Source organism: Vulpes lagopus, chromosome 3 (assembly GCF_018345385.1).
Source record: "Vulpes lagopus strain Blue_001 chromosome 3, ASM1834538v1, whole genome shotgun sequence".
NCBI classification, from domain to species: Eukaryota; Metazoa; Chordata; class Mammalia; order Carnivora; family Canidae; genus Vulpes; species Vulpes lagopus.
The window spans coordinates 158,155,998-158,176,549 of record NC_054826.1 but is presented as its reverse complement, the minus strand read 5'-3'; the positions used below and the strand labels follow the sequence as shown (position 1 = coordinate 158,176,549).

Genomic DNA, 20,552 nt, shown 5'->3' with positions numbered 1-20,552 from the left:
TGAGTTTTAAACCTAGAAACCTGAAAATCCATGGAATAAGTCTTTATTGGATGAGATAACCAGTAGTAATTCAAACTAGGAGTTAGAATATGGGAGTTCTAATCCTCTATCTACCAGTAGTTCATCATACTTTCAATAAATAACATTAAAACATTAATTATGAGTTAGGAAATGAGGACTGTGTAACACCACCTATGCTACCTCTGAATTATAGGGAGTGTCAAATGAGAAACTAGAGGAAATCACTTTGCACCTTATGAAGCACAGTACAAATATAACATTATTTTATCTAGGGCAGGATGACTCCTCTATTACTTTCTAAGCAAAATCCATCTCTAGTCTTGAAGTCTTCTGGTCCCTTGAAAGAAACTTAAACAATGAAAGTAGTCTCATGAGAAGTGAATCTACAAGACCTGATGAGGATTTTCTCTATGTAGCCTCTGAAACTGATGAAGATATCAAATGATTCACATAAGCATAGTGTAAAAGAATGTATCATAAATTATTTAAAGTACATTATTTTCAGAGAACCAAGTTTAAAAATACACTTCCTATAAATATCCTTTAATATGGCTTAAAAACTTCTTACCTAGAGACTACATCAGCAATACCCTTTGATAAGCAACCAGCTTATTCTTATACTTCATTATCTAGAAACTTGATAATTTGGTATAAACATCAATGATCTTATCAATGAGTTAACCCACCAGAAGAACTCAAGAATCCAAATAGTCTTAATCCGACTTTTCATCCTCTGCTTGTTTATGAAGTTACAAGATCTTTAAATGAGTTATCCAAGTCCCTTCAAATAATTTACTTAAGTAGTCATACAATGAGAATTCAGAGAAGATTGACCAAATCACATTTTCTTTTTGAGTATCTATTTTCCAGTCATTGCCCTCTGGAAAAAAAGCTCCGAATATTAAAACCCAGGATCAGGGACTCCTGGGTAAGTCAGCAGTTGAGCATCTGCCTTGGTCTCAGGGTGTGATGGCAGAGTCCTGGGATCGAGTCCCACATTGAGCTCCCTGCATGGAGCCTGCTTCTCCCTCTGCCTATGTCTCTGCCTCTCTGTGTCTCTCATGAATAAATAAATAAAATATTTTAAAAATAAATAAATAAATAAAAACCCAGGACCTAAAAACTTCCATACCTGCTCTCCCTAGAGCCAGAACTTCAAATCTAGAGATCTGATTCGATGCTTCCCATTCAAAATCCACAAAAGGTCAATTCCCAAAGAGAAAGGCAAATGTTAAGTACGTGATCTCAGTCTGGCTACTTAGGCCAAAAAGGGAGTCATTAGGTATCATCTACCACTTTAACAGAATCTTTCATCTTAAAGACCAGAGTTTTGAAATAAAATATACTTCTTCTGATTCCCCACTCACTACTCTTTGAGAAATCACATCTAGTGAAATAATCCACACCTGGAATCTTGCCAGAAAAAAAAAAAATCTTCAGTCTCCCCTGTGCCTAGGAGAGTTCTCCATTTGGAAAAATACATACATAAAAGCACACTGTGGGTTTATGTGAATAAGAGGGATGGCATCTAGAGAGGAAACAGGGTTAAGTATCCCGAATGCTCACAAATTCATTTCTCTGGCCTATGGTCTAATTACCATGAAACAGATCTAAGGCTAGGTTTCTATAGCATAGTATCTTTTCAAACATTTACAAGTCATTAGATGACCCTATATGTAACACCCCTGCAAACAAGACAGATAAATTATCGGCTAAATGGTAGGATATACAGCTGCTAATTAAATAATGTTAGTTTAGAAAAGAGCTGCAACTGGAATAAAGAAGAGCTATGTTCTCCTGGCCCTGGACAAAGAACTATGCCATACTCAGTGTTTTCTATCAGTAACATATTTTTTAATCTGGCCATCAGGACATACTCTACTCATTCCCTACTGGTAAAGATATTCATATGTAATCTGGGTAATGCCAATTCCCAGTTTCACAATTATCTGGGGAAATTTACTAGCATGAAGTGACTAAGAAAGAAAAAAAAATACTTGATGGGGTACATGTGTACATCTGTGTGTACAGGAGAATAACATTCCAACTACCCATTTACCTTTTTTTTTCTTTACCCCAAGTGCATTTTCAAACAGAAAATAACTTGAGACTTCAAAGACAAGTATCAGGATGCTATTTTTTGCAATGACAATTTGGGTAAAAAAAAGCCAACATTATATCCAACCATCTCTTGGCTCTAAACAAAAAGCAAAGGAATAAGAACTTTACTGAAAAGAGATTACATCTAACTTGATCAAGCATCTTCTCTCAATTTTCTTTAAATTATCTCTAACGAAGATGCTCTCACTCCCCATCTCCCTCCTCCCAATATGCTTCCTTTGGGGGATAAAAAGTTAGAAGTGGAAGTGTCAAAAAGTATTACCTTCAAAGCAAGGAGGAGAGATTTCTTTTGCCCAAAGTCACCAAATGAGACATTAATTTGAAAATACCATCCTAAAAAAGCAACTACTATCCAAATTCCAAAGGACTTTGTATATCCTGAGGAACCTCTCATAGGTTCATAGGAATAGCTCTCATTCTCAAAGGCTTAGGGATATAAAACATCACTCTTTAAATGTTATGGCCGCTGTCTTTAGACAACTATTTTATAGGTTTATCATCCTTGAGAATTATCACCAAGAGCTCTAACAAAAAAAAGTAACATAATGAATAGAAAAATATTTTCCATCAACATACCAGCTAAGCCTTAAGAGAGAATCTCTTTGCCAAAGAAAACAATAAAAAGGAAGAGAAATAATGAGTATCATTTTATAAAAATGCACACTTCTTGAGTTCTTGGCTTTTCTATTACATAATACTCTGCTTCCTATGCCTGCAGATAAACAACTGTTTTTAAAAACTGATGCATAATACTAATGATAAGAACTATATCTGAAATTGAAAAAAGCTTCACTTACTCACTTCTTGAGTTTTCTACCTCAAATTGGACTTCAAATATTTCAAACACACAAAAATGCTAACCATTCTACAAAATAAATGAATAAAATGCTCAGATAAAAGGACTTCTACTAAACTAGACATTAAAATACTACTTATAAAAAAAAAAGGAAAATTTTCAGAAAAGAAACATACGCTAAAAGGCCTCCATATTATCATATACAAATGTGAACTATCTGTAATATATGGCAAAAAATGATTACGGTCCACAAGTATTTGATACTTTGATCTGATACATACCACAATCTGGCAATTGTCACCATAAGAACATCACAAAGTTTCCTCAAATCAGTGTTTTTACACAGCCTATAAAATCTGTGCTAGTAATTCAAAAGCTTACTTTGTAGGAGTAAAGGTGATTAACTTATATATGTCCTTTACTGTTGTTGATCATGGTATTTATAAGCACTGTTCACCGTTCATTAACATTCCTTTCAGGATTATTCAGAGTTAACTCCAATTCATTTGTGTTACTACTCAGAATACTTTAAAGCAAATCTAAGCAAAATTGTGATAAACTTGGACACTCAATTCTTTATTTTAGAAAGGGTCTTCATTACAAAGGTTAAGAAATGATGGTATCTTAAGATAGTGTCTCTTATAATTTAGAATTAGGAGAAAGTTGTCTCAAATGCTTTATGTAAACTATACAACAGACTAATTTTCTAATTAATGCTAATTATAATACACAATTACCCATCACAATATTAGCAGTAATATCTACCTCTGCAAATTACAAGTCAAAGATAATGCATAAAGTCCATTTTTTTAAATCAAAAGTTTTCATTGGAAATTAGATAGAAGTAACTAAGATAAAAGTAGATTTACAGCCTGCAGGATTTGCCTTATCTGTAAGTCTAAGCACTCACTAATTGTTCTATACTGTCTGGAAGGCATAGATACTTCAAGATAAAGCTCCACAACTATAAATCAAAATGTATTATGATAACTAAAGATGTTTCCATTTTACAAATTAACTGAAATGGTATAAAACATTAGTAAACAAAAATATCAACCATGTTTCCACATGTCTTTCCTAATTGAGATGTGTGAAATATCAAAACTAGAAAACCATACTGCCATTGAGAAGAATAATAGTTGAATTTTAAAGTCTTTCTTTTTTTGGAGTTTAAGAGTTGAGATAACCATTACATTAAACCTAAAATTTCAGCTAAAGCATTAATTTTAGCTATAATAAAAATGCTATGAACAGACATTTATGAATAGATACTGAAAACGTGGGGAATAATAAACAAAGCAGAATTCATGGTTACCATATTTACACATACTCTTTGTTGTGTTTCAGTGCCACATGATCTGATTCAAAGTAATAAACATCAGGATCATCATCTTCTTCTTCTGTATTGTGCGGATTGGCACTCTCTTTGGCAGATGGCAAATGTCCAATATTAAGTCTTGCCTCTGAGGGTGGCTTACTTAGTCCTTCACTCCCATAATTTTCAGAGTCACAAAATATTCCTTTTTCATTCTGAGAAATCTCATCAGGATTTGTGGGAGATTCACTTATGTTATCACTAACAGTTGCATTTGTTTCATTGGGACTAAGATTATTCTCCTCAAATTGTCCATTTTCTCTGCAAGGAGAACTGCTTTTAGTGGGACTACCTCTGGTGGGGGCCGCCCTTCGTGGTGACGTTCTCAGAGTATATCGATGTTCTTGAGGTTCTGATAAAGACATCATTTGAGCTGAAACACAGTCTATAACAGATGATGATTCTGGTTCTCCAGAGACTGGCATACTCTCAAGACTTGTGTCCAGGGCGTTATTGGTGTTTTCATTACACTGCTCTTTTGAGGCACTGCTATCTCCCACCACATCTACTTCCTCCTCAGAATCCCTTAAGGATGACTGAATTTCAGAAAAGGGGCCTGTAGCTGGCTCAGTAGTCAGCTGATTAACATGTTCCACAGGCAGGCAGGCAGTTACTACTTTGTGGTCCTCCAACTTGACCTGCACTTCTGAATTGGTGCAAGGCACGTTATGGTCTATATAACTGTCCTCCTTCCTACTATCAAGGAACATTGAAGTGTGGGTATCCGAATCCCCATTTTCAGCTACTGACTTTTCCTGCAACACATATGAACCAGTGCTATTTTGTTTAGTGTTCCCATCAGGCTGACAGTCATCACAGTTTATAACAGCTGAATCACTGTCATCAACACCATTGACAGCCAAATAGCCTGTGATTTCTTCAACTACTGCAGAATTAAGTGGCCCTTCCTCACTGACATTCACCTTTTTAATTTCCCTTTTCTCACAATCATCCAGTATAAGACATCGACAAGCTCGTTTAGTCCCTTGAAAATCTGCATCATTGTCCACTACTGTATTCCTCTGTTCTACTGACTCCTTGTCTGATTTTATAGGTGAATCTTCTTCTGAACTGTTTGGTGCTTCAGATCTAAGGCAACGCTTAATTCTTTTTAAAACTGGTGAAACAGGTTCTGTTTGCCTTCTCTCACAATTTTCTACAGCCTGCCTTTCTACGTTATCTTTTTCTGAAGAAGAAAGTCCTCTTTTCCTAGGGCTTACCCATGATTCTCGAGTATTTTGCTGTTTTAAATCAGTAGTTCTTCCATTATTATTTCCTTTCTGAATCTGCACAGGCTCTGGTCTCTTCTTTGGTGATCTTGATCGTACTTGAGAATGAGAAGAGATTTCTTCAGGGTGAGCAATGCTACGATTCCTTAAAGTTCTACCACAAAAAGATTCATCCAAGCCGTTTAACCCCACTGTTGATCTTGTAACACGAGTAGATCGGGAAGCAGCCATACTATGGCAAGTCCCTACAATACGGTCATCATGATCCACTCATTGGGAAACCTTCAAAAATGTAAACAAAATAATGAGAAAAGGTAATAGTTAATACACCTAAAACAAAAGCATAAAGCTATTAACTTTAAAATCCAAGTATAGCCTATATTAATAAAGTGATATAATTTATTTTATTAACAGTTCCAAAAATGATACCAGTAATAGCTAACAATTATATGGCACTTAATACGTTGCAGGAATTGTCCTATATGCTTTACGTACATTAACTCACTTAAGTCACAACAATTAAGAAAGGTGCTATTATCATCCATACTTTACAAATGAAAAGGGTGAGTATGTGTATCATTTAAGTAATCTGTCCAAAGCCACACACTTAAGTGGCAGGGCAGGGCTCTAGAGACCATGCCTTTATGCCTTTAACTCGCCTTGCTGTGTATCTGCCATTCAGATCACAGGCACAAAAGGCCCAGAAAAGATTTCCCTGAAAGACAGGATTTCATCTTGGTTATTAAAATAATACCCTTGAATTTATATAGCAGCTATCAGAAAAACTATCCCAATCATTTCTTATGTTTTCTCAAAACATTCCTGGGAGGTAAAGTGGTAGGCTCTGCTCTTCTTAATTCACTTTTAATAAAATGAGTTTTAGATCAAATCCTTCGATAACAAACTATGTGACATCCGAAATATTTCAGTTGCAGTAGGATTTTTCTAATCAAGCAGATGAACAGATTTCACAACCTTGGCTTACAATAGCTAAAAGCAAAACAGAGAGCAAAGCCAAATCTCCCTAGTCTCTAGAAGTAGAGCTATAAATTATAGCAAGTGAAAGCAAGTATGTTGAAGAGGACAGAAGAAAAAGGAAAAGCAGTCCCCAAAGCAAATATTACATCTAAGAAATCAGGATCACATAAATAACCCCATCCTCTACTTTGAACTCCTGTATATATGTATAAGCCACAGTTTTAATGCATTTTGGGAGATGAGCTGGTTTTCTGATATAGATGTTTGGTGTTTCTAAGACAGAAATGCAAGGGAAATTGAAAAACACCCTGACTGATCCATCTGGATAAACTATGAGTGGTTATTTTTTTCCAAAGGTTCTCTCATAAAGCAGAATAAAGGAGCTATTAACATTTCAAGCATCCATTCTTCTCCTCCTCTTCTGTTTAGCTTTCGCAAGATAATTTTCCATTTCACTGCTTAACTTCCAAATGGGGTATAGGATGGATAGATAAAGAGGCCAATGGCTGTAGTAGGTAGTTTCATAGCACCCTCCCACCCCCCTTTGGTCATGCTTCCCATAGCCTCCTTCTCCTACCCTTCAAATGCCATTCTAACCCTCCCCCTGCAAATCAAATATCATCTCTCCTTTGCCTCAACCAAAAGTGTCTAACAATAGAAAGGCTATGAAGAACTACAGAAGCAACAGCAATATGTTACCACATACAAGAAAAAAAAAATTAAAGGGAATTGTCTTCCTGTTTCTGCTTGTTGACAAATGAATTTAAGTTTCCTAAAAACATATATAAGTTGATTTAGTTTTATTTGAGAGTGAGGCATACTTTTCCATTTTTAATTAACAATTTTTGAAGATCTTAAAAGACTGACAAAACAAGCCCTGGGATCAGAGTATGATAATTTGTTCTATAGAATTCTATAGCCATCTCATGAACAAGAACTATAGGACACCAATCAGAACTTAGAAATACATTTCACACAGTAAACTTTTACTATTTTGGGTTCATTAGAGGGACATGACATGCAATTCTCTTTTGCCTAAATCTTGTCATGAAGATTACACTCTATTTTAAATCACAGATAATAAATACTGAATGTCCCATAAATATCCACTTTTAATTACCAAAAATTTCAGTTAAATTTCAAATGATGTTTCAACAAAGCACAAACTAAATAATATGAAAGCCAATTTATTTATTTCAAATACCCAGATCTGGAGTTCTCAAATTTGAAGGTTACTGATAACTATTAATTACCTATGTAAATACACAAGGGAAATGTAATTTAATTTTTATTAAGAATCTCTTAATCTTTACTTTTTAAAATGTGATGCCAATTAAGGGCATATAAACCTCAAACGACTCCAGTAACAGACATTCCTAGCTCTTCTTTTCTTTCCATATCAATCTAAATGAAAGCAAAAATCTCTGCCTTGTCATTATTAATAAAATAAACCTATTCTTAATATTACTCACAGTTACTTATAAGGAACATATATATTACATAGTACTAAGATTATATATGTATATACCATATATACTTATAAAACACCATCTATAATAAGGGCCTATTTCTTCACTATACCAGTGATCAAACACATTACTATGAAAGATGAAATCTCGTTTTTTCTTCTGATTCCTAGAAAGCATTTTTATTCCATTCATCAACCACAATAAAGTCCGTTTTAGTTACAGCTCTCAAATCCTATGCTATTGCACTACATTTAAAGTGAACCTATTTTATACAAGGACACTTCTGGTATCTCAAACTCTCGCAACTGTGTCCTGAGAACCAGCATCATGGCATCTCTTGGAAGCCTGCTGGAAATGCGAAATTATCAGGCCCTGCCCCAGATCTACCAATTAATCTGATTCCCAGGTGATTTTCATCAGGTTCAAACTAAATTAGACCCATTTATCATATATTCTTTAATTCCTTATTTGACTCTAGTAATAAAAATGTATAAATAAAGCCATGATTACTTTGGCTAAAGAAATACCATATAGAGGACCCAATCTCTTGCCTGACATTAACATACTGCATGTACCTAACGTAATAAATTAAAAATTCTGAAAATTAAATGGAATTTGAACACTCTTCCCTGATTTTTTTTCTTCTGTTCTAACCTTTTTATTCATCTTCTCTATTTTAAATAGTAAAGGCACATACTTTCTGTAGTTATCTAATAAACTGAACACAAACTTCAATTACCAAAAGGGACTAAAACTGTCCTGATTATCTCAACCAAGTCTCAACATTGTTTTGCCATGTTTAGCAAAGCTTTATAGACTAAAGTAGATTTCCTCATTTTAGCTGCATAATACAATGACTAAAGAAATTCAGTGAAGAGCACAAAATTATATTCCTGCCAAAATTAAACTACTAAGGGAACAGAAAGGAACTTATTTACAAACTACCTCAGAAAATACTCTTGTTGGTTAACTAAATAGGAGGCATATGGTGAAAACCTTAGCCAGCACCCAACTAGAACTAGAAATGCAATCATTCTAGTTTCAAAATTAAGGGAAACTGTTAACATATTCATATGGCAAAATGCAGTCTAGAAACTAGAATGAAGTTTTTCCTATATGTTATCTACCAACTAATGAATATGGCACTTCCTAGAACAGAATATGATCGATCACTAGATTTAAATAGATTCCCTTTCTTTCTTCCTCACCCTCATAAGCTTCATCCTATTGGAGAGTACATCAAGGACCGTCAACCAAATTTCAGCCTTTCTATTCATATTAAGCCCCACATACCACCTGTAAGTCTAACATCTCACCCATTTATTTGCTGTTGAACTACCCTCCTCCAAATCTGAATCTACTTTTACCTCAAATCTAACTCTAGGATTCTGAAACACTATCAGCTGTATTTCAGATCATAAATATCCAGCCTTTGTGATCACATCTGTAGAACTACATCAATATGAACTAAAAAAGAATAATAAGCATTAAACTAAAATGGCCCATCTAATGATACTCTTCTTAGCTATCACCTCAAAAATCAGAAAGATTTTTCAAAGATAATGCCTATAACTTTTTGCTCCACTATAATTACCAAAGTAGTATGGTTTATTTTGGGAATTGAGAGACTGGCAATCCTCCATTAACATCAACATTCTAGTTGATATTTATTATCATAATATTTAGTTTTATTAATTGAACAATTTTTAGGAAACTGGTCATGATACCATATCAAACCAAAGTAAAAGGCAAAAAAAAGAGCAAGAGCAACTGAAAGTGTTACCAATATGTTTCTTCTGTCTAGAACATAAACATGAGTTGCTTAGTAACAGTTCAGACTATCCTTGTCACACAATCCTTTTAAGACAAATTTCCTCAGTTGAGCAATTACCACTATAAGGTTAAAAGTAGGAGAGTGAAACATGGGGACCCACTTATGCAATTCTTAATATTTGTGTTTTGATGCTAAATTCTAATACATACTGCCTTAAAGGGATCTCTTCTTTCTTCCCCATTAAGAGAAACAGATATATGATAGATTAACATAGATACAAAGACAGAAAGCTGAATGAATACATACTTAAAAAAAAACAAAACTGAGGAGAAACAAAAGTTGAGGAATTTCATAATGCCCCCTTCTATTAAAAATACCTAAAATGTCAACGATAGGTATAATGCTCTAGAGATTCCAACATACTTAATCATTAATCACTTCATTTATACCCCTGTTGGGAAGAGTGGGAAAATATATAATCACTAACCCACTCCCTATTGCTCCATACTCATATGTCTTGCCAGGCAGACTGCACAATATACCATGCAGAATAAAGAATATAAATACAAGTCACCCCCCACCCACAAAAAATATCAAACTACAGTTGTCTTCACTACTGCAAAACTAAATAACTTACCTGTACAACCAAAGATCTATCATTGTGGAAATATTATCTCTTTTCCTTATATCCTGAAGGAGTTGGAGCTATGATCTAGAATAGAGCTTAAGCATCAGGGTTTCAGACTCTCAGCTTCAGCCACGGAGAATACTAGAACCTCCCAAAATTCCTTTCTTTAAAATAAAATAATAAAAAAAATTAAAGAAACAAATTAACTTATGCTAATAGACTTACCCCTTCTATAAGAGGAAACAGCAGATAATAGAATATCTATTCATAGTAACATCTTTGATATTTCTTAGCAACTCTGTAGCCTCAGAGATACCAAGAAACTGGAAACAGATTTTTAAAAACCGACAAAAACAAAGCAAAAAGAGCTTGAAATATACTGAATCCTCATAACAACTCATTATTAGTTTGCATCCAAATGTCACTCCATTCTTCTCTAGAGTCTGTGGGCAATATTCTTTTGCGGTGACCCAAAGACTGCCTTTAATAAAATTTCTCATATATAATTTATTATCTCTTACTCATATTCTAGAGCCCTACCAAACTTTGGCCTTCAAGTATTCAAAACTGGGGACTGACCAACAAAAATAATTTAAGTTATGCACACCAAAGAATCAACTAAGTCTTCAAATATCTATATGATAACCTTGACGACTACTAGCCTTAAGATTTTATTACAAAGAGAAATTTCTATTATTTTTGGTGTATGGATTTTCAACTAGGACAAAAGGAATAAGGATTTTTAGCTTTAGGACTCAGATGGCCAGGTATTTTAATTAATCTAATTATACTCCCATTTCTTGGACAGTCTAGTTAATTAAGAGTTTTATTTTATAACAATGCATTATGATATCCTTTTCAGAGAATCTGGCTAAATGGTTATTATGACTGCCCATTTGGACGAGATCGGGCGCGTTCAGGGTGGTATGGCCGTAGACAATGACTGCCCATTTGGAAACAAGGAGGAACACCAGAAAAAGACGAGTGATGTGTTTATATGATGCATATTGTCACTTTACTATAAAAATGAAGGAAGGTATTTTAAAAGTGACACTATTGTCACAGGAAGGATTACAATTTTAAAAATGATACAGTTAACAAACCTTGTAAACTAGAGTTACTGCCTAGTAAAAGTAAACAGATTACAGTTTTAGTCAGCTAGGAGATCAGTACTAATATCTAGTATCTACAGATGCAACTTCTCCCAAATATGGCCTGTAAACTCTTGAAAACCACAAGGTAGGAAAACTGTCTAAATAAAATCATTTAATACATTAAGAAATATTCTAAATTAACATAAGGAGTGTGCACAGTGAAAACATGATCCTATAAAAAGTAACCCTTAACTTGAAAATTCACTCCTCTTACAACAAAAACTCCAACAAGTGCCAACTCCTCTATATCCAACCTTGAAAGCCTTTCATGGCAAAACATTACATTCCACAGTGTGTGGTGGGAGTGGCAAACATCAGAGGCAGAGGATCCACAGTTTAAGATATGTCTCTGAGTATACATGGACATTCCATTCTAGCACTTAATTCCAGTTCCAGTCCACCTTCTACCCATTGTGGATTGGGTTTACTATAGGAACCTCACTCATGATATTTACAAGGCAAGTCTATCTGCAACTGTCATTTTCACAGAAGAACTGATACTTACAGCTGAGTTCTATCAGTATTAAGAAAGACAGGATCACCCAGATGTTTCTTAAAAAGCCTGATACACTGAAAAAGAAACTTTAGTCAATTACTTCTACTAACTAAAGCCCGCTTGGCCTTAATTAAGATTACATTTTTCTTACCTTTTTAAAAGTGTTTTTCGCCTAGTATTTGATTCCCAAGCGTCTGTATTTATCTGTCATCACTGTTAATGTCCATGTTACATTGAGACTTCAGGTATTAATTATTTATATGGATGTACTAGCACAACTTGATATCTGTGAAGGGAAACCACAATATAGTCACTATAGATGTGTTACTGTTTACAGACTTGTGGACAAAAGTGCTATTTCTAAACACTTCGATAACACTGTATTTTCTACTAAACTGTACAAATAATTCCTTATATTAGGCTGCAAAATACGTGCAATCTTCAATAGACTAAGATAATTTGCTAACACTCTTACAAATGCTTCTCAGAGTATCCACATAAAGTATTTTAATGTTTAACTCTAAATTAAGATTCTTACAAATTTGACAGCTCCTTAGATACGTTTTCTTACTACCAATGTAGATATAACTCATTTTCCAGAAGCCTATAATTACTCATGCATTAATAGAAAAGTATTATGTGTGTGTTTTACAATACTAGGGAATAAATCTATAATGGTTAAAAATGCAGTAAAACAGATCACAACTTTCTCCTTGAATGTGACTTTAAAATATGCCAGGTCTTTTAAAGTAATGATTTTGTCTTGTTTAGATTATCCCTCTAGAATAATTTGTGAATATTATTTTGGAAGTAAATAGAAAATAAATGTGATGTAATAAATCAAGAGATAGTTATCCAAATGTTCCCTAAAAGTAAGGTGAAAAAACATGATGTGGTTATAAATTACAACTCTGAGAAACATCAATGTGCTTAATATCATGACAAAAAGCACATGATCTAAAACTTTTAAGTCATTTCAACCAACTTACTAGAAAACCATGAGCTACAAAAAACCTCATTCATCTGTATCACAGAAAGCTACAAATGGCATTTTAAAATGATTTATCATTGCATGCCATTCCAAATTCCTACATAATAAAAAGAAAAGGCAAAAATCTACACAGAAAATGCAGATAGCCAGAACGCCTGGGTGGCTCAGCTGGTTAGGTGTCCAACTCTTGATTTTGGCTCGGGTCATGACCTTAGAGTCATGAGATCAAGTCCCAAACTGGGCTTCAAGCTGGGCATGGAGCCTGTTGGGATTCTTCTTCTCTCCCCCTACTTGCACTCTGTCTCTTGAAAGAAATGAAGGAAGGAAAGAAGGAAGGTAAAAAGAATATTGATTGCCTTACACCTGTTTGTGTATAAAATTTGATACTGGGGTTGTCAACCTGCCAGATCTCACTAGTGAAAAGTTTTATTATTAATAGAGTAGAAACTAATATAATGTTTTGTCAATTATGTTTCGAGTAAAAAAAAGAGTAAATAGTGTTTAAGAAACACTGATCTCTACCATCAAGCACTTAAGTCTATTCATTGGTTTTACAAATGTTAAACAATGCCATAAAACTTAACACTAAGCATTTAGTGATAACACAAACACCTTAAGTATTTCTAAATTTAGAAGTTGCTATAAATTCTCTTGTAACAAGCAAATTAAAGTAGCCAAAATTCTTATATTCTCTAAATTTCATTCTTTGTTTCCTTCACTATACATTTCAAATGGAGCAGATAGACTAATTTGATTTGTGACAGCTACAGTAATTTTTTATTTAACTATAGTAACCTCTAGAAATTTAAAAAACTTAGCTATTTTGTCTTTTAAAAGCATACAAAAAAGGAAAACAAACCATTTAAATCCTATTCCTAAGGCCTCTGTATTTATTTCTTGCTATAAAGCTTTGCTTGTTTTCACATACTAATAAAATCAACGGACTATTCAAGAATTCCAAAGGCAAATCCAAAACCAATCTTGACTGAAAAGAATTACTTTTCCTACTATTTGCAGCTAACACTGGTGCTACTGTGCTAAACAGATTACAGGATCTAAGATTCATGGCACATATGAAATCACTTCAAAAGACTACAGAAAATCCCACTAGAAAATATTACCATTTCTACTGATAAAACAAAGTTATAAGCTACAAGCTACATAACTTATTAAAGTAAAACTGAAGTCTAAACTAAAAACCTAAATTATAAGACACTAAATCTTTTCAGTTTTATAGAACCTTGGAAAAATTCAAAACAAAAATTATACTATAGATTCATTAGTACCCACTTCAGTTGTGTAAATGAAAATATTGAATTGTGCACTATACCATGTTTTAAAATTATTTTAAAAGAAAAAGACAAGGACACTCAACGGCAGCTGTAAAAAGCATTAAGATAATGCAGAGACAAACACCTTTGCTAGACAATAAGACTTATTACACTCACTTGCTATAGAGAGCTAAACTGAATATTTGGTGCAAAAGTATAACCAAAGAAGAGCACAGTTTCCTGGCACCCTAAGTTGTTTGGAACCATAGCTTCAGTGTCTTATGATGCTTTCATAAGATTTTAGAGATAAGCCTATCTCACAGTCAACAGAAAGGTAGCAGAAGCATTAGGTTTGATAGAAGAAATATTCTCTACTATCAAAAATAGTAAAAATTGGGATCCCTGGGTGGCGCAGTGGTTTAGCGCTTGCCTTTGGCTCAGGGCGCGATCCTGGACACCCGGGATCGAATCCCACGTCCGGCTCCCGGTGCATGGAGCCTGCTTCTCCCTCTGCCTGTATCTCTGCCTCTCTCTCTCTCTGTGTGTGACTATAATAAAAAAAAAAAAAAAAAAAAAAAAAAAGTAAAAATAGTAACTAACCACTGTCTGACCCTGAGTAAGCCACTTTGCTCTTTTATGCTTCATTTCCCCAGGGTTACTCTGAAGAGTTCAGAAGAGATTATGTCTGAAAAGTACTTTAGCTTATTGGTTTTCAAACACTAGTATGCCTTCAAACACTAGTGTTCAGGAATTCCTGAACTCAACCACCCCAGAAATTCAGATTCAGTAGTTCTGGCTATGCATGCATAAATCTACAACTTTCATTAGGTACTTCAGGTCATTCCAATGTAGGGGCTGCACAAGGATATGGATCATACTTTGAAAAAAGTTAAAGCTGTTTCTTCTGAAGCTTTAGGGTTCATAAGCATTACCCTAAGTACCCGTTTAAAATGCAAACTTCTAGGAATGCCTGATTAGCTCAATCAGTGGAGCAAGAGACTCTCGATCTTGGAGTTGTGGGTTCAAGCCCCACACTGGGTGTAGAGACTACTTAAAAATAAAATATTGAAGGGCATTGGGTAACTTTGGTGGTTAAGCATCCAGCTCTTAATTTACAGCTCAGGTCATAATCTCAAGGCTGTGGAGGTAAGCCCTATGTCAAGTTCTGTACTCAGCAGGGAGTCTAGAGATTTTCTCTCTCCTCTTTCTCTCCCTCCCCACTGCACACACACATGTGCTCTCTCTCTAAAACAAATAAATGTCTGATTTAAAAAATAAAATCTTAAAAAAAAATAAAATGCAAATTTCTAAGCCTCATCCTTAGAAATTCAGATTCAATGAACTTGGGGCAGGACACAATCTTCATTTTATCAAATACCACAAGTGATTAGATGCAAATAGCTCTTTATCCATCCTTTTAGAAACCCTGCACTAGATTCTTTCTCCTACATATTTCCCATATTGTATCCCACCTCTAGAGTCCACAACCAAAACCAACCTTAGGTTTTCATCATTCACTTAAACTAACTCATTTGTCTTGTAATTAGTCTTTCTACTTTAAGTCTTTTCCCTTATAAATGTATATTCCACAGAGCGATCTAAAATACACACCCATGTCCCTCTCCTACCTAAAATGCTTCCAAGGGACTTCCACTTTTAGTCAAGACAAAGTAACAGGAATGAGATTTTTTTTTTTTTAAGATTTTATTTATTCATCCATGAGACACAGAGAGAGAGAGAGGCAGAGACACAGGCAGAGGGAGAAGCAGGCTCCATGTGGGGAGCCCGATGTGGGACTCGATCCCGGGACTCTAGGATCACACCCTGAGCCGAAGGCAGATGCTCAACCACTGAGCCACCCAGGCGTCCCAGGAATGAGATTTATGCTGCCACCAAAGCAACTAAATCTCTGGAAAATGTTTTTGTTTTTGTTTTCCAGACACTGGAAATCAGACAATGTAATATAGGACAGTGATCAATCAAAGAGAAGAAACAAATGAGGCAAAGCTTTTAATTGCCCAGCTTAATGATGGGAGTTTCCAGCGTACAGAGAGTGGAGGGGGATTGATCCCAGGCAAAGTTTAACAGTCTCCCTGAGTTAAAAAGATGAACTGAGTAGTGTGGGGAGGCCTAAGTAACTAGTGTCCCCAGATCATCAGAAGATCTACAAAAATCCCCCTCAAGTTTTGAGCTGAGTACTGATCAGTGTGCATGTCCAAGGCCTGGAACACCATCTATAAGGAGTAGAATGATATCCATAGTCAGGAGTATGCTGGAAAATGTATAACAACCAGGGGCCATCAGTGTTTTGTAGTTCCTGGTTGATAGGGTTACCAATGGGTATGTATATTCCTACCCACAGACAATTTCAAGCTATTAACCATCACTGAGTGCTATGTTAGAGATACATAGTACCACAGCAAACATTATATAGTATTTCTCCCATAGAGATACAATAGATGTAAATTACCACCTGTGTACAAAAATCATAATATATAATAATATAATAAAAGGTAATAAGATTTGAGGTATCACCTTTCCTCTTAATATAACTGATTTAATCATAAGCTTATACAATTTAATTCTATTAAGAATTAAACCAATTCAGGGGCTCCTGGCTGGCTCAATCAGTGAAACATGTGACTCTTAATCTTGGTGTTCTGGGTTTGGCCCCAAGTTGGATGTAGAGATAACTTAAAAAAAAAAAATCTTAAAAAAAAAAAAAAAGAATTAAACCAGCTGAGAAACTTCCTAGCATTTTAACAAATAGCTCTCACAAGCTCCAGCACACCAGTGCCCATGGCTCACACTGTCCACAGTTTGCCCAAGGTCAGCAATAGGCTGTACACCTTCCAGCCAGAGTAGAAAAGCTTCTAATTCACGGGACATCAAATACAGTGCTCAGAGGGGCAACACCTTCGTAGTGAGACAAAATGAGCTCTAAAAACTACTCTAATTCCACCTAGCAGACTAACAGCATGCCTTTAAAAAATAAAATAAAATAAAGCCATTTCCAAGGAACTTAACTGCATCCCAAATAAAGCTCAAGAATATTCATAATACAAAAAGTTCAGTACCAAACAAGGTAAAAGTGACAATGCCTGGCATCCAATCAAATATTAACAGACATGGAAAGGAGGAAAATACCACTCAGAATGAGAAAAATAAACAGAAATTGATCTATACATGATAGGTCTACTAGATAAGAACATTAAATCAGTTATTATAAATGTAGCTCATATGCTCAAAAAGGTAGATGGAAAGATTAAGTATGTTAGGTAGAGATTTGAAAGACTTTTTAAATTTTTGATGTTTTTTAGTAATAAAAACTGGTGGTTGGGATTAATAGGAGATAAGACTGCAAAGAAAATATGTCAGTGAACATGAAGACATAGCAATAGACACTAGACTGAAGAAAAAAGCACTTACTTGTGCTGTAGGACAACACCAAGCATCCCAGGATATGGGTAAGTAGAGTACTCAAAGTAGGAAAGGGGAGCTGGGGTGGTTCAGCTGGTTAAATCGGTTCAGCTGGTTAAATCATCTGACTCTTGATTTTGGCTCAGCTCATGATCTCAGATTGAGTCCTGTGACCAGCGGGCTGCTGACTTAGCATGGAGCCTGCTTAAAAGTCTCTCTCTCTCCTTCTCCCTCTACCCACCCCTTACTGTCCACTCATCCATGTTCTCTTTTTAAAAAATAGAAAGAGGTTAAAATGGTTGATTTAATGTTACATATATTCTACAACAATAAAAAATTTAAAATCAGAAGTGCCTGGGAGGCTCAGTGGGTTAAATGCCTGCTTTCAGCTCAAGTCATGTTCTCAGAGTCCTGGGATCAAGCCCCAAATTGGAATCCCTGCTCAGTGGGGAGTCTGTTTCTCCCTCTCTGCCCGCCACCCCCACTCTCTCCTACTTCTCTGTCAAATAAATAAAATCTTTAAAGGATTTTAAAATTAAAAAATAAAAAAAGAACAAGTAACCAAAGAAAAATGCAGATAAACTAGAATCATCAAAATCAAAACATTTTGTGCTTCTAAGAACTCCAAGATCATGAAAAGCCAAAAAATCAGACAAAATATTTGAATATCATTTGTCTATAAATTTCTACCTTTACAATGTAATGCAAAGACAATCTAATTTAAAAAACAAAGTATTCAAAAAAAATAAATAAATAAAAAACAAAGTAACTTAACATATTTCTACAAAGAAGGTGTACAAATAGCCAATAAGCACGTGAAAAGATGCTCAACATCAGTAGTCATCAGGAAAATACAAATAAGGACCACATAGAGATACCACTTCATACCCACTAGGATAAATATAATAAAAAGATGGACAATAGCAAGTGTCGGCAAGAATTTGGTGAAACTGTTTCTCTCATACATGGGTGAGAGGAATATAAAATGGTACAGCTACTTTGGAAAGTCTGGCAGTTCCTCAGTAAGTTAAATGTAAAATTACCCTATGACACAGGAATTCCACTTGCAAATACATATACAAGAAAAAGGAAACAGGTTCACAAAAAAACTTGTTCACAAATATCCATAGTAACACTATTCATAATAAGCAAACAGTGGAATAACCAAAATGCCCATAACTGTCGCTTGATAAAGCAAAATGTAAGTATATACACAATGGAATATTCTTCAGCCATAAAAAGGAGGTGCTGAGACACATTACAACATGGATGAACCTTAAAAACATTATGCTAAATAAAAAAAAAGCCACTAACAAAAGGTCACATATTGTATGATCTCATAGATATAAAAGGTCTAGAACAAATTGATAGGGACAAAAAATTAGTGGTTGCAGAGACTGAAGAGAAGTGGGGAGGAGATGGTTGAAAATGACTGCTAATAGATATGAGGGTTTCCTTTTAAGAATGATGAAAGTATTCTGCAACTAGGTACTGGTGAAGGTTGTATGACTTTGTGAATATATTAAAAATCATTAAATTGTATACTTTAAAAGGGTGGATTCTAATCTATCTCAATTTTTATACTATATCTAAATTTTTTAAAGATAAATTATTATAAATCATTTCAGGTGAAAAAAGTAAATAAGTCAGATGAAATAGACAAATTCCTTGAAAGATCAGAAATTTCCAAAGCTCACCCAAGGAGAAATGGATACATCAAACATACCTAAAGAAATTGTAGTACTGACAAGTAGACTCCAGGCCTTGAAGGCTTCACTGGTGAATTCTGACTACACTATATATTACGCATTTAAAGAAAGATCAGGGATCCCTGGGTGGCGCAGCGGTTTGGCACCTGCCTTTGGCCCAGGGCGCGATCCTGGAGACCCGGGATCGAATCCCACGTCAGGCTCCCGGTGCATGGAGCCTGCTTCTCCCTCTACCTATGTCTCTGCCTCTCTCTCTGTATGACTCTCATAAATAAATAAATAAATAAATAATTTAAAAAAAAAAAAAAAAAGAAAGATCAATCTACTCAAACTCTTTAAGAAAACCAGAAGAGCAATACTTTCTTGACTCATTCAATGAGGCCAGCATTACTCTGATACCAAAACCAGACACAGATATTCTATGAAAACAAAACTACAAACCCATATTCTTCATGAACATACATGCAAAATTGTAAACAACTTTTTTAACTGATTCCAACAATATAAAGGCATATTTCATATAATTATACTTTACTTCACAAATTGAAGGTGTATAGCAACCCTGCCTCAAGCAAATCTATTGGTGCCATTTTTCCAACAGCATTTGCTCACTTTCTGTCTCTGTGTCATATTTTGGTAATTCTAATATTTCAAACTTTTTCATTATTATTCTATTTGTTATGATCTGTAATAAGTGATTATAACTTGGTGAAAGCAAGGTGATGGGCAGCTTTTAGCAATAATGCATTTTTTTTTAAAGATTGTATTTTTTCATGATAGACACAGAAGCAGAGACACAGGCAGAGGGAGAAGCAGGTTCCCTAAAGGGAGCCCAGTGCGGAACTCGATCCCAGGATCCCGGGATCACGACCTGAGCCGAAGGCAGACGCTCAACTGCTGAGCCACCCAGGCGTCCCAACGATTGCGCGTTTTTAAATTAAGATACATACATACATTGTTTTTGTAGACTTCATGCTTTTGCACATTTAATATATATATTAATGTAAATATAACTTTTATATGTACCAGGAAACAAAAAAAAACTCACTTGACTAGCTTTATTGAGATATCTGCTTTATTATAGTGTGCTGGAACCAAATCAGCAATATCGCCAAGGTAT

The 20,552-nt window shown here is 34.9% G+C and overlaps 1 protein-coding gene across 3 annotated transcripts in view; it reads right to left on the bottom strand.

The window, feature by feature from the left end:
- The window catches only part of ZZZ3 (zinc finger ZZ-type containing 3), a 106,336-nt gene that overhangs the window by 55,338 nt on the left and 30,446 nt on the right, over nucleotides 1-20,552 (bottom strand). For 2 of the 3 annotated variants that reach the window (XM_041747042.1, XM_041747044.1), the window contains exons 2-4: nucleotides 12,193-12,327; nucleotides 10,401-10,555; nucleotides 4,269-5,824 (exon numbers count right to left, since the gene is read on the bottom strand). In XM_041747042.1, the coding sequence (XP_041602976.1) occupies nucleotides 4,269-5,773 (1,505 nt within the window). In that variant the 5' untranslated portion in view covers nucleotides 5,774-5,824; nucleotides 10,401-10,555; nucleotides 12,193-12,327. Of the gene's footprint in view, nucleotides 1-4,268; nucleotides 5,825-10,400; nucleotides 10,556-12,050; nucleotides 12,116-12,192; nucleotides 12,328-20,552 lie in introns of all 3 variants that reach the window. The other variant, XM_041747043.1, reaches the window with a different exon arrangement.